Source organism: Lagenorhynchus albirostris, chromosome 15 (genome assembly GCF_949774975.1).
Source record: "Lagenorhynchus albirostris chromosome 15, mLagAlb1.1, whole genome shotgun sequence".
Classification (NCBI taxonomy): domain Eukaryota; kingdom Metazoa; phylum Chordata; class Mammalia; order Artiodactyla; family Delphinidae; genus Lagenorhynchus; species Lagenorhynchus albirostris.
In genome coordinates, this window is record NC_083109.1 from 64,892,499 (window position 1) to 64,907,839 (window position 15,341).

A 15,341-nucleotide genomic window follows, 5' to 3' on the forward strand; every position below is an offset into this window, starting at 1 on the left:
TTCATAATGGTATCTTTGGAAGTGTAGGAGTTTAATTTTTTTTTTTTTTTTTTTTGTGGTACATGGGCCTCTCACTGTTGTGGCCTCTCCCGTTGCAGAGCACAGGCTCCAGACGCGCAGGCTCAGCGGCCATGGCTCACGGGCCCAGCCGCTCTGCGGCATGTGGGATCTTCCCGGACCGGGGCACGAACCCGTGTCCCCTGCATCGGCAGGCAGACTCTCAACCACTGCACCACCAGGGAAGCCCTAGGAGTTTTTAATTTTAATGAAGTCCAGTTTATCAGTTTTCTCCTTTTTGGCTCATGCTTTTGGAGTTGTATCTAGGAACTCTTTGCATAACTCAGGGTTGTGAGAATTTCTTCCTATGTTTTATTCTAGAAGCTTTATAGTTTTAGCTCTTACATCTAGGTTATATGGTCCATTTTGAATTATTTTTTTGTATGTATGGTGTGTCTAAGTTTTTTTTTTCCATATGGATATCCAGTTGTCTCAGCAGCATTTGCTGAAAAGACTTATTTTGACACCTTTGTCAAAAGTCAGTTGGCCATAAAAGTAAGGGTTTATTTCTGAACTCTCAATTCTATTCCATAGATCTATAGGTATGTCCTTATGCCAGTACCACACTTGATTACTATAGCTTTATGGTAAGTTTTGAAACTAGGTAGTATAAGTCTTTTAACTTTGTTCTTCTTTTTCAGAATTGTTTTGGCTCTTCTGGGGCCTTTGCATTTCCATATGAATTTTAGGATCAGCTTGTCAATTTCTGCCAAAAAAAAAAAAAAACCTTTGGGATTTTGATAGGGATTGTACTGACCCTACAGATCAGTTGGAGAGATTTGCCATCTGAAGCAGAGTTAATCTACTGGTGCATAAATTATGTATCATTCATTCTGTTGATAGGCATTCTTTTCTTTTTCCTTCTTTCATTATTATGAACGATGTTGCTGTGAACGCTGGTCACGTCTGCTGGTGACCATATAAAGTGTTTCTCTAGATGAAGGCCCATACCTAAAAGTGGAATTGCTCGGTGTAGGATGTGTGCCTTGTCTGCTTTTCCAGACAGTGCCAAGTTATTTTCCGCAGTAGTTGTGCCAGCCTGCACTGTAGTAGCAGTGGGAGTGTGAGAGTCTGTGCCTTGCAGTGACCTACCAACATTTGGAATGAGCAGACTTTCTATTTTAATTTTCCCAATTTAGGAGGTAATAACATCATATTTCACTGTGGTTTTAATTTGCAATTCCCCGATTATAATAAGATTGAGCATCTTTTCATATGTTTATCGGCCATCGGGGTTTCCTTTTCTGTAAAATGCCTTTTGTTGATTCCTTTTGCTCATTTTTCCAGTATGTTATTTGTACCTTTCTTACTGATTTTTAGGATTTAAAAAATATATATTGTGGGCAGTAATTGTCCTCTGATTAATTATTAGTCTGCTTCCCTCCTTTCCTGCCTTCCTTCTAGCCATCCATCTAGTCATACTTTCTTATACTGAACCATAGATTATCTTTTAATTTATCCATTTGCTTTGGTTCACATTTTTGGTTTTTAATGCCAACTTAATTTTAGGAACTGCTAGTTTCCTTCTAGAATCTTGCTAATTGGAAACAAATGAAAAGCATTCTTTCAGTATTTTTTCCGCAGTGTTAATAAATTCGATAGCAAGTATTTTAGGCAGAGTAATTCGTCAGTTAGTTGCTCAGGAAGTGCTTATAACAATGGTTCTCAACCTTGGCTCACATTAGAATCACTTGGGAGCTTTAAGAAATCCTGATGTCCAAGCTGCGCCCCAGACCAGCTTAATCAGAATCTCTGAGAGTGGGATCCAGGCACTGTTATTTTACAGAGCTTCCCAGATGATTCCGAAGCTGAGAACCCTTGGTTTGTAGAATGCTCATTTCATCCAGAATGTGGTACAGATTGCGGATCTCAGGAACCCAGTGTGTCCTGGGCTTGTTTCAGTGCAGCGGTCACCTGGGGCCCTTGTTGAAAATACTGATTTTGGAGCAGGGGATCTGTTTTTTTAACACATACCCTGGGGGTGCCTGATTTTCATTGGTTTAGGAAACTGCACCAAAGCTTTACAAAAAACTGTGGAATCTTCAAAATAGTGATTTAAAAGGTAACTTCAATTTATGACATTATTATGATTTTAACTTTGGATTAAAAAATTTTTTCTGCTTCCTATTGTCTTTATAAAATACATGTTCTGTGACACCAGCTTGGGAGACAAATCAATGCACAGGTGTTGGAAAACGCCAGCTGTGTTTAATTTGAAATCTTCTGTTTGAATTCTCTCTCCCTCTCACCTCACCAGTGGGCAGTAACCCATCTCTGAGGGGCTCTGGGTAGGAACTCAGGAGATGTCACATCCCTAGGAACCAAGAGCTGTGTATTGTAAACAATCTCTAGGATTCAGAACTGTTTGTTTTTTCCAAGCCCTGAAATCTCATGGGGTAATTAATTGTTTAAGTTGGAGCTCTCATAAAAGGCATGTGAAAAACACAAAGCAAGGTGTCAGGAAGTGGAGTTCTGTGTACATCCAAATGCCACATTTGGTGTCATTGCCATTGTTTTAACAGCTTACATTCCCCTCACCTCCAATCCCCAAATAACATTCGGGCCATGAGAGGATGTTTTACAAATTAGACACATTGTTTACTTTTAGTTACATAATGCTAAGGAGAAACTTGATGAATGTAATAATTTGGATATTGTGTAACAAAGCCAAACTGAAAACACATGTCAGCCTACATCTTGATATGATGAACTTTCTAGCCATTCTGTGCACATCGGAAGCGCATACATATGAAAGGACCCTTTCTAAATGTCCAAATCGTTTTTTTTCTTTTAACGTGACATTTTTCCTGTCTGATATAATATGGCAAGGTTTTCTAGTTCCTTATCCAGACTTCTGAATTTACAAGATTTCAGGGCATTACTTCTAGTTCTTCGAAGGAGAGATAGATTTTTGTTTCTGATTATACAAGATGACTTCATCTGGGGTGTTCGGGGCCATGTTGTGTGGCTGCCATCTTCCGTTATGAGTCCTGAACACGTCGATGGCCCTCTGGCGTGAGTGATGGCCGAGGAATTGAGGAATTCCCGGCAAAGCCAAAATGTTCCTGGCTTGCAGAGCACAGTTCCAGAGAAACATGTAACTCTTTGAAGCTTGTCACGTTTTCTTTTAGAAGGAAATTTAAGAGTAAGTATAAATAATAGGTGCTAGTTTAAGAAACCCTAGAGATTTGCCTATGGAGTCATTTCATAGAAAAGAACTTTAAGAATCAAGACCATTCTGAAATAGACCAGCGGAGGCAATGCTGAAAGGATGGCGTCACCTGCAGGGACGCTGGTTGACTTCTCTGGTGACCGAGTGCTGACCCGAGTTCAGACCCTCTGGATAAGATTCCTGAGTCGTGGCTTCCTGAGGGAGGTGATGGTGCCTTTCATGAAGAGGCTCTCTTGTGAGCAGAGTTGACTCCCTCTGTCAAAAGCACGGTGGTTTTGCTTGTCATTATACCTCCAGTGACTAGCACTAGGCCTGGCACATGGTATACACCTCCACTTGTTTGTGGAGATCCTTAATTTTCCAGGCCTGGAGTGTTCCAACCCAGTCAGACATGACAGTGACTTTTCTTTTCTCTTCTCTTTTTCTAGTGTTCAAAGCTGCTTTCGGACACAAGTGTTATTCAGTTCTACCCAAGCAAATTTGTCCTTATCACCGACATACTTGATACATTTGGTAAGTACTAGTTTTATTCATCTCAAATCTAAGAAGTACGTTTGCTTTGCCAGAAGGTGGATGGTAGAGTTGCTTTAAATTGGGTTCTGCTGTGGTTTAAATTACTAGGTAAGTCACGAGGGAGACCCAAACTCCCACCCCTACCCTTGCTCCCCTGCTCTAATGAGGGGAGCAAGGGTGCGGGTGCTGTTTTTAAAAGAATTTTAAATTGTGTGTTTCTAACCTTCTGATAGGCTAGTGAGGCGAGTGAGTCAAGCAAGGCAGGCTGGGGAGCACACGTCTTACACAGACCAGCCTCGGTCCGTCGCCGGCCGGCTCATGGCATCTGGAACTCACTTTGTTCAGAACTGAACCTGGCATCTCCTCCCAGCCCTTCCCCACCCACGCTGGGTTTCTGTCTCAGGGGATGGCGGCACCATGTACCCCCGTGCCCACGCTGGAAATCTGAGTCTTCTCCCCCGTGCCCCGTGTCCAGCCCGTCACCAGGTTCTTCAATTCACCCTCCTCAGTCTCTCCCCCATATGTCTGTTTTTCTGTCTTCTCTGTTAAAACCTTAGTCCAAGCCCCTGTTCTCTGCCCCATGGATGATGGCTGCAGCTCCTATGCGGTCTTCCTGCGTCACTGTGGCTGCCCCTCGTCCCACACTCCACCCCTCAAGCCGATTGATCTTCGGGAGTGCAGCAGAGAGGTTTAGACTGAAGAGATTAATGACCAGGAGCCCCCTGGAGAAACAGGAGGTCTCCATGCTGCTTGGGGATGGTCAGTGGCCAGAACATCGTGCCATTAGCAGTTTGCCCAAACCGTGCAGCGTGTAGGCTGTACGTGGCGTTCAGCAGAGCGGTGCCCCGCAGGAACTAGGAGACAGTCATCTTCTGAGAACTGAACACACAGGGGGTCGGAGCAGACCTTTGCTGTCTTGCCGAGGAAGGACCGATGGGCTCTCAACCTGACAAGTCTTGTCTGTGACCCATTGAAAGGTCAAATGTGTCAGAAAGTGAAATGTCATTCAGAGAGACCCATTTATTTCTGTGCAGGAGACCGGGGGCCTGAGTGTATTAGCTAGAATAAGTGATAGAAAATCTAACTCATTCATTTCCTCGTGGAAAAGGGGGGAGTATTTATTAGCTTATGGTGAAAAGGCCAGGGATAGTTTCTGGCTTCAGGTATAGCTGGATTTAGGAACTCAAACAGTATCTTCAGGACATTGGCTTTTTCTAGTACTTTTTCTTGTGTTGGCTTCATTCTTAAGCTCCACAAGGTGTCCTCAACTTTTATCAGTTTTGCTGCTACTAGTCCCAGGACAAGGAAGGAACTTTTATCCTCGCTTTCCAACAGAAGTCCCGGAATTCCATCTCATTGGCCTGGCTTGGATCACACGTCAGACCCTGAGCCAGTTATGGGATCTGGGGGATGAAATGTGCAGGCTATCCAGAGCTGGTTGTCCCAAAGGAGAAAGGGTGATGCTGTTGCCAGAGGAAAGGGGAATGGGAGCCAACTGGGTTAAAGGAAGAGATGTCCCGGCCAAACGACGGGACCTTTGGGTTCAGATGATCCGGGAAGGTGGCATCGGGCACTCTGCTGGGTGCTGAGGTTGTGTCAGCAAATAAGAAACAAAAATCCCTGCCTTCGTGGGCTGCGCCAGAAAGAGAGGATTCGCAGAACAAATGAGTAAACCTGATTGTGTGTTAGACAAGGATTGGTGCTGTGGATGAAGAAAACCCAAACCAGGGCAGGGTGAAGCGGGCAGCGCTTTTATGTAAATGGGGGGTCGGGGGAGGCCTCGCTGGGAAGTCGCTGTGTGGGCAAGTACTTGAAGGAGGTGAGAGATGAGCCGTATGCTGGCAACGTGGGGCCGGCTTATGACCAAGGAACAGCCAGTGCAAACCCCCTGGGGTGGGAGCAGCCCTGGCAGGTCTGGAGAACTGAGAGGCCAGCGTGGCTGGAGGGGGGCGGGTGGGGTGGGGATGTGGCCAGAGAGCCTGGTGGGCCATGTAGGCTGTTGGAAGGACTTGGGCTTTGAGCCCGAGGGCATGAGGAGCCGCCCAGGGTGTTGAGCACAGGAGGCGCAAGTTCCGGTTTGGGTTTTAATGGGCTCCCTCTGGCTGCTGTGTTGAGACTAGACGGTAGGGCGAGGGTGGAACGGGGGGCCCGGTTGGGAGGCCGGTGCAGCACTCCAGGTGAAAAATGAGGGTGGCATGGCCCCGGGGTGGCGGTGGGGTTGGGGGAAGGTGGTCCAGGACAGATGGGTGCATTAGGCTCTCAGAACAGATATCCAGCGCACACCCCTTGGGCCTTGACCTGTCCTCATACCCAGCTTGCCTTCCGGGAGCGAGGATGTTAGTCAGCGAGAGAGGCCAGTGGCTATGTCTGGTTCCCCTGACAGTTCTGTATCTCATGGTGAGTGGACACATTGGCCTTCTGGTTTCCCTCGCCAGCCTCCTGCAAGTTTCTTTTGCATGAGTCAGCATCCCCGGGTGAGACTAGCTCTGAGACCATTGCTTGAGCCTGCGAGCCTGGCCAGATCCAGACGTTAACCTTGTGAGAATATGGGGCGGCCGTTCTGTCAGCCTCTGTGGTGGCGGCCCAGTCCCATGCCTCGGCCGGCCGGGATGCGGTGTAGATGCCCGCCGTCCTTGCTGTGTCCCAGAAATTAGCTGGGCCAGGAGTGGAGAATAACGGTGATAAATCCTCAACAAATCAGGGTTTTCCTTGGGCCTGACTCTCTGTTCTAGGTGCTTTAGTGATCTTAAGTCATGCCGTCCTCATGACAGCTCTGTGAGGTAGGGTCTGTAATTATCCCCACTTCACAGACGAGGAGCCTGAGGCACAGGGAAGTAAAGCAGCTCGTCCAAGTCCCCAGGCTAGTGAGGGGCAGAGCTGGGACCCAAATTGAGTTCTCTCTGCAGTCAGAGCACCTGCTTTATTTCTCTTGTACTTGGCTCACGGGGGAAATTCTCTCTACAAAACTACAAATGCGTGTACCTTTGACCCAGCAACTTTGCCTCTGGGAATTCATCCAACAACCCAAGTGGCCGTCCATAGGAGACCAGTTAAACAAACGATGGCACGTCAGTATGCAGCAGTACGAGGAGGCCTCTGAGAGTGAGGACGTGCTGTGTTCCAATGTGGAAAGATCCCCAGGGTACATCATCAGGTGAAAAACTCGAGATGCAGAACTGCTATGGGGTATGTTCCGTTTTGTTTAAGAAAGGAGGAAAACTTAGAGCGCTTGGTTGTTTTCGCTTGCGTGTGCCTAAAGAAACATTAGAAGGGTCCCCAAGGAGCTAACAGGAGTGGAGCCCCTCAGAGGGTGGCTTGAGCAGTGAGCTGGACAGGACGGGCTGAGGCAGAACCTTCATTGAGTACCTCCTGCAGCCTTTTGAATTTTGAATGGTGGGCATGTTTTACCTCTTCAAAGCGTTCCCAGAGGTGCCCTTGTCCAGATCTGTTGCGAATAGCTTTCCTCAGGAGCGCGAGGCAGCCTGCGTGTGCAGGTGCTCGAGACACTTTGTTATGCTTTGGGGCTAACGAGCAGCTTTCCCCTTTTAAGAAGGGGGCGGAACTGGCCTTGCTTGGGTAGCAGCTCCGAGTGCTGAGGTCCATTGTGCATGTGTTGCTGGTGGTCAGTGGTTGTGAATGAGGCTGACCGAGGGTGGGAGCGTCTTGCTGGGCAAGGATGCGGGACACGGCCCCAGGCGTCTGCAACTGCAGCGCTTTAGCTGGGATTTCCCTGGAGGCAGTGAGCACAGAGCTGGGCTCTGGCGTCTCTCTGCCTGCATTCGTTGCCTCTCCTCCTACAGGGTTGTGTGAACTTGAGCCTTGGTTTCTTCACTTGTGAAATGGGCATGATAGGCCTTGCCTCTGGGGGTTTCTGGAGAGAATTAAATGAGAGAATGTGTAGGAAGCACGTGATGTCCTTCCTCTTCTAGGAGCTGGCAGGGTCAGTGTGAACAACTTAGAGCCGTGGCTGGCACGAAGTAAGGTGCTCAGAAACCGTTCACTGTCGTCACTGTTGTTAACGATCTATATTAGTGTCCTTGATTTATAAGAAAGTGAATCAAGAAAGAAAATCTAGGGTCAGGTATTATTTCTCAAAATAGTTGTCCACTAACTTAACAAAGGAAAACAAATATTCACCAAACTCTTTTGGCCAAAAATGGTTTTGTGGTTAAAGGCCTTAGGATATGAAGGTGAAATATAAAAGTTGTGCTTTCGTTTTTAAAAGAAAGCTAGTTTTGGAGAGATGGCAAGCTTTTTGTGGAGGAGGTAAAGGCATTGGGTTCTCTTAAGCCCGGTCCACGCACTCTAGGAGGTATGAGAAGTCACATGGTTGCCCAGCGTGGCTTGCTGTGCTGTGTGATGGCCAAGGTAAACTGCATGTAGTTCCAATGCCCGGGGTTCTGTGCTCATCTCAGAGGAGGCCTCTCTTGGCATCAGGTGTGGCTGCCTTGGGGAGCCCGTGACTGCAGGTTACTTCCTGCCAGGAGGACAAAGGCAGGTGGCTTTGAGAACTGGAGCCTGGTCCCTGAGGCTTCCTGGCAACTTCTAAATTGAATCCACGGTTTGGGGCAGTGATTCTCATCCTCGGCTGCATACCTGGGGAGCTTTAAAAACACTTCTTTCTGGTGGTCACGCTGTGCCCCAGATCGTTTGCGTTAGCATCTCTGAGAACAGACGCAGGCATCAGCGCATTTTCAAGTGCCCCAGGTGCTCTGAGTGTTCAGCTAAGGTTGAGAACCCCTGGGTTAGAGGGAGGAGGGAGGCACCCACAGTGCCTGCCTGAATCAATGGTTCTCACACTTGAGTGTGTATAAGAATTTCCCATTAAGGTTATTCAAAATTCATATTCCTAGTCTTCACCCCCCGGAATATTCTTTTTCACTGGCTCTGAGGTGGGCCCCAGGAATGGACATTTTTAACAAGTGTCTTTCGGTGATGGTAATGTAAGTAGTCCACACTGGGAGAGGCATCTAGGGCTCTTCTCAGCTTGGCTGGCTTCCTGCATGTTAACCTAGCATTCTGTCATTTCTTGATGATGTCATTTGATTTCATGTTCTTTGACCAGAAATGATCCTATGACTCTCCTGTCTTTTTCCGCGTATGGACAAGGGGTGTGGTTCTTTGTAGCCCTGAATGGTGGGGTTGTGCGGGGGAAAATAGGCATGGGAAAATACTTTCAACATCAGAGGTGATTTGGGAAGGTCCAGAAAATGAATAGAACTGTAACTTTTATCCTTTGAATATTGATAGCATTTTCCAAAATAACATTCGTACAGAATACATAAAACTTTTTGTGCTAGGCTGACCTGTAGACCAAGTCCAGACTGCACACTTGTATTTGTAAGTAAAGTTTTATTGGAAACAGCCACATCCATTTGTTTACCTATTGTCTATGGCTGCTTTTGAGCTACAGTAGCAGAGTTGAGTAGTCGCAATGGTGATCTCTGACCCACACAACCTAAAATATGTTCATCTATCCATCCAACAAAGATGAAGCACCCACTCACTGTATGTCAGGCACTGATCTAGGTACTGGGAATATGTCAGTGAACAAAACAGGTACAAATCTCTGCCCTTGTAGAACTTGTATACCTAGATGAATCTCAAATTCCAGTGCTTCTAGGTACCAGGCAGATTACGTAAGTGCGTGAAGCAGGCTGTTGATGAAAGACAGTAGGGAGCAGTGGAGACTGTGGCAAACTGGGTAGTTTTCAGGGGGCAGCTACTAATCTATTCAAGCTCATTTTTATCCTAGAGGGATGTGGGTCATTTTTGGCGCGTAGTTTGTGAAGGAGCAGGAAATCTGGGGGTTTTGTCTTCCAGTTTAATTGAGATATAATTGATATACAACACTGTATAAGTTTAAGAAGTACAGCATAATGACTTGACTTACATACAGCATGAACTGATCACCACAGTAAGTTCAGTGAAAATCCATTCTCTCATATAGACACAAAATTAAAGAAATGGAAAAAAATTTTTTTCATTATGATGAGAACTCTTAGGGTTTACTCTCTTAACTTTCATATATAGCATACAGCAGTGTTAATTATATGTATCATGTTGTACATTACATCCCTAGCACTTATTTATCTTATAACTGGAAGTTAGTACCTTTTGACTGCCTTCATCCAATTCCCCCTCCCCGCAACCTTTGATAACCACAAATCTGATCTCTTTTGCTATGAGTTTGTTTGTTTCTTTTTGAAGTATAACTGACCTTTGTTAGTTCCTGTTACACAACACAGTGATTTGATATTTCTGTACATTTCAAAATGATCACCATGATAAGTCTAGTTACTATTTGTCATTTTACAAAGATCATGCATAGTTATTGACTATATTCCCCGCACCATATATTTCACACCCATGACTCATTTATCTCTCTCACCTATTTCTCACCTTCCCCTCCCCACTGGCAACCACCTGTTTGTTCTCTGTATCTATGACTCTGTTTTGTTTTATTTGTTCTTTTTTGTTTGTTTGTTTTTTAGTTTCCACATACAAGTGAAATCATACAGTATTTGTCTTTTTCTGTCTGACTAATTTTGCTTAGCATAAGTGAAGGATCACTTTTCTGCCTAGAGCAGAAAGTCCCCTCTTTTAATTAAAAATCTAAAATTAAAAAAGAATCATGGCTAAAAATTTGTCCCACTAGGTGGCAGCATACTATCACAAGTAGAAGCTCATATGGGAGACGCCACCGTCTCTGTCCCTAATTAACAAACATTAATTTATTGTTTGCTTCTGAAGGGCACAATGCTGACACCATATGTCCTTTTCTCCCCAGGAAAGCTGGTATACGAGCGCATCTTTTCCATGTGTATGGATAACCACAGCATCTTACCAGGTAATGTCTTAGCTTTTCCATGGGTTTCATGCTGCCCTCAAGTCAGGATTAGAAGGTTTATATCAAGTCAGGATTTGCTGAGACCTGAAATAAAGGTTTTTGTGTTTGTTTGTTTTGGTGTGTTAAAAGTTAAAGAAACGCCTTTACGGATTTCTGATCATCTCAGTCTTCAAAAAACATTAGATCTTCCAACAGCCCAGCTAGGGATTTGGGCAAGTAATTTGAATCTGCAAGAATGAAGAGGTATTACAATTAGATTCAACTGAACTTTTATACCAACTTCAAGTTCTCTGCTGCTGGACATTTAAATATTTTTCCTATATGTTTTTCCTAAGAAGCAAATTACTTTATAAAATCAACTTTATATTAAGGAACAATGTCAAATAAATCAATAACAACAGATGCTTTGAATCTACATTCTATGCCCAAGTGATGTTTGCATTAAATTTATTGCCACTCAGTTTTGTTTTGTTTTGTTTTGTTTTTTTTTTTTTTTTTTGCGGTACGCGGGCCTCTCACCGCTGTGGCCTCTCCCGTTGCGGAGCACAGGCTACGGACGCGCAGGCTCAGCGGCCATGGCTCACGGGCCCAGCCGTTCCGCGGCATGTGGGATCTTCCCGGACCGGGGCACGAACCTGCGTCCCCTGCATCGGCAGGCGGACTCTCAACCACTGCGCCACCAGGGAAGCCCAGCCACTCAGTTTTAAACTCTCAGGAGGTTATAATGGGACAGCTAGATCACAAATTTCTTTTGTCACATAAATGATGATGATGGGGCCAGCAGCATGGAACGCCCAGCAACAGCGTCCTTTCCCTCTTATTCCTCCTTTCAAGTTCCTAGCGCTGCTGAGAGGAAGCGCGCTTATCTGTACAAGTCAGAACAAGCTCACTCCACCTTCATCCCACCTCCTTCTGCTTCTAGCAGCGGCACTTCCCTGGAGGATGAAGAGGTGGCATGTGACAGTACCCGTAATTTGACCTCTTTTCTTTTTGTCTGTTTATCTGTCTTGCCTTTCTGTCTCTTTCTTTCCCCCTTCCTTCCTTCCTTCCTTCCTTTCTCTTTCTCTCTTTGCTCTCTTTCACTGTCTCTTTTTTCTCTCCTTTTCTCTCTCTTTCCTTTTTTTCCCTTTCTTACCTTCCTTCCTTCCTTCCATCTATCTATATTGTTAAAAACTATTTAATATGTACATTTCTCAGAGAGAAAGACAGAACTCTACAGACCTTTGGGGTTAGAAAAGCTCTTAGGAATCACCGTGTCTCATTGTAGGTGGGCAGACCCAGTGGGGAAGAGTCAGGGACTTGCCCACAGGCCTGCCACCAGCTAGCGAGAGCCTGGTTCTTAGCGCTGGGCCTGCGCCATCCAATATGGTGGCCACTGGTCACGTGGGGCTCTTGAACACTAGAGACGTGGCCAGTCCAAACTGAGATGTGCTGTGAGTATAAAAAAAAAAAAATACCCTGGATTTCAGAGACTTTTTTTTTTCTTTTCGCTACACTGAGTGGCATGCGGGATCTTAGTTCCCCGACCAGGGATCAAACCCATGGCCCCTACAGTGGAAGTGCAGAGTCTTAACCACTGGACCACCAGGGAAGTCCCTCAGAGACTTATACAAATAAAAGACCATGAAGTATCTCACTAATTTTTAAGTTGATTACATGTTGAACTGATACTTTAGATGAATTGGATTAAATGAAGTAAATTGTTAAAATTTCACCTGTTTTGTTTTAGCTTTTTGAATGCTGCTCACATGATATTTCCACTGGACACTGCTGCTCTAGACCCTCCCCTCCACCACATCATACCTGCAATGTTTTTTTTTTTTTACATCTTTATTAGAGTATAATTGCTTTACAATGGTGTGTTGGTTTCTGCTTTATAACACAGCGAATCAGTTATACATATGTTCCCATATCTCTTCCCTCTTGCGTCTCCCTCCCTCCCACCCTCCCTATCCCACCCCTCTAGGTGGTCACAAAGCACCGAGCTGATGTCCCTGTGCTATGCAGCTGCTTCCCACTAGCTATCTACCTTACATTTGGTAGTGTACCTATGTCCAACAGCTCCTCCCACATTCTAGGCTTCTCAAGACTTGGAGGCAGGGACAAGCCTGATGGAAAGGCTTCTCTGTCAACTTAAGGATTTGGGAAACTCGGGTGCATTTATTTTACACTTGCCAACTTTTCTTCCATATGCTATACCAGCAGCAGTAAATTCTTAGCCTGCAGGCAGAAATAAACTCAGATAGGTGTTTTCTTTGGCTATAACAGTATTTTTTAAAATGCTTCTTCATATAGGTTCTACTTCTTCCTATTGTTGTATACCTAACTGCTTAAAAATATTTATATTACCTGACTGGCCTCTAAGGGCATTTGTGTTTGCACCTATTGCAATAGTTTTCCTTTCTCTTAGTTTTCACCAACTATACAAACAACATTTTAGGGCTAGTTAAGGAAGCATTACTAATAACTTTCTCCCTACCTAAACTATAAAAATTCAGAATAAAAGGCTACTTTCATGTTCACTTTTAGTTCTTATCTAAATATACTAATTAGCACGTTTATCACTAAATTCTTCCCTCCCAAAATACCTTTTTTTTTTTTTTTTTACCTTGAATCGGGCTTTTGCTTTCTTGAAAATAATTTCATTTTCCCCCCTTTCAGTTAAAATCTTCATCTGCATGTGTTTTCTGCTTCCCAGAACCTGAAAGGGAGAGGGGCAAACTTTTCTCAAAAACATCAATAATGTTGGGGATGACTCTTAACAGTAATCATGAAGAAAGCTTTGAAACCTACTATGCAGAATTCTGCCCAAAGAAATTATGTGGAGAGAGAAGTCCGGTGGCGTGTGTACTCATTCTTTCCATTTGAATCAAGTTCAGATTGTGAATTTAGTATTCGAGCCCTTTACCTTCAGGAGTTTTAACTAAGGCATAGCTCTTATGACCTCAGAAAGATACCAGTGTCCTTTGGGTTCACGGAAAGTATATGCTACTAGTTGTGTAGTTTTCCCCCAACATTTCTTAATCCAGCATATGCCTATCCAGCATAGGCAATGTACTCTAAGTGCTAAAACAGTTCTGTTTCCATGTTGGGAGAAATAACTTGGGTTTATTGTGTTGTGGCTCTCCTCATCAACTGGGGGCATTCCTATCTTCAGTTTTTCTCCATGGCTGATGTAAGCTGCATCTGGATAAGCAATGTCCTTAACTGACCTGGCCTTTCAGGCACATATTAAGGTGACGTGGCACCCCTATAAGCCTTGTTATGTAAAGAGACCTCTCACTGCCAGGGTAGAGACTTGGCAAATGAAAGAGAACTAGAGTCGCTGGTGTCCTCCCTCCTCCTAAAATATCCACAGAAGTTAGGGTTGAAAAAAGAAACAGCATAAAAGAAAAATAAGTGAGAACTAGAGGAAAATATCTTTGGTCTTTGTTACATCAAAGCCTCTTCTTAATTAATTTCCAAATTCTGAATTCATTCTCCACGTAGCAGCTCAAGCACTGAAGTATAAGTCATGTCATGCCATGCCACTCCTCTGCTCAGAGCTCTTCAGGGAGTTTCCGTCATACTTAGAAAAACTCTCCGACTCCTCACCAAGGCTGCAACCCCGCATGACCTGGTTTGTGATGCCTGCTTCCCCCCTTCTTGCTCTCACCACTTTGGCTCCCTTTCCTGTTCTTTGACCACACCAGAGGTCATACCTACCACAGGGCCTTTGCACTTGCTGTTTCTTCCTCCTGGAATACATTTCCTCCACATCTAAGCATGGCTAGCTCCTTTTTATAATTCAGGGCTCAGCTCAAATGCTCCATCTGCAGGAGACTTCTCTGACTGACACCCTGTCTAATGAATCCCCCCTGCCAGATTAACTCAGGTCACTCTCTATTCCATACCTCGTTTTATATCTTTCATAGTGTTGACTGCTATTGCATGTTATCTTGTTTGCATGCTCATTCCTTTCTGTGTTTATTATGTTTCTTCCCCCACTGGAATGTAAGCTTCATTAGGGCAGGGTCTCTCTTATGTGCTGTTATCTGCCTGGAGCCTAGAATACCACTTTTAGTTGGTTCCTAAGACGTTTGTATTGAGCAAATGAAGTAATGTAATGTTGAGTTTTCTGTAACATTTTTTTCTTCCAGTTTTGTTTATTTACTTTTTTCTATAATATTTTAAAGTCCTGCATAACATAATCCTTTTCCTGAATTATTCCTTGAGCTGGAAGGAAAGCCTAAAGCCTTTATATTGCATGTGAAGATTATTGTATAGCTTTCAGTCAGTGTGTACACGCAGGGCAACTTGCCTTTGGTGTGATGTCCAGCTCTCTCTGGCAGACTGAATCCCTGTCATCCCACCCTTTGCTGCTGCACTCCGTTCCCTCAACTGAAAAGCAAGAGTTTTTCTTAGATGACCTCAGAGACTTATTTTTGCTTTTGGGTCTCAAGTCACATGATTTGGTCATATGAAGGGAAATTAACCCCACCTCTCCCTTTTCCAAAAGGCAAGATTGACAAACGAATTTAAGAATAACCCTTATCTTTTCCTGTCTGGATCTCTTGGAACTTGAAAAAAAGTTACTTTGAAGTGCACGGGTTCAGGCCAGGAAAGGGAAAATGGTAATTTCCCTTCCCTTTGAAAATGGCAAGAGAAGAATTCTCGAATGAATGAAGCATGCCAGAACGTCCAAAAATAGACGAATCCTTGAGATTGCAATTCCAAAATATCTGCCGTTGTGATCAGTGACTGTTCTCA

The 15,341-nt window shown here is 44.5% G+C and overlaps 1 protein-coding gene across 4 annotated transcripts in view; it reads left to right on the top strand.

Annotated features, from left to right (window-relative positions):
- The window catches only part of VPS35L (VPS35 endosomal protein sorting factor like), a 129,414-nt gene that overhangs the window by 24,311 nt on the left and 89,762 nt on the right, over positions 1-15,341 (top strand). For all 4 annotated transcript variants that reach the window (XM_060122556.1, XM_060122557.1, XM_060122554.1 and 1 more), the window contains exons 8-9: positions 3,658-3,742; positions 10,533-10,592. In XM_060122556.1, the coding sequence (XP_059978539.1) occupies positions 3,658-3,742; positions 10,533-10,592 (145 nt within the window). The remainder of the gene's footprint in view (positions 1-3,657; positions 3,743-10,532; positions 10,593-15,341) is intronic.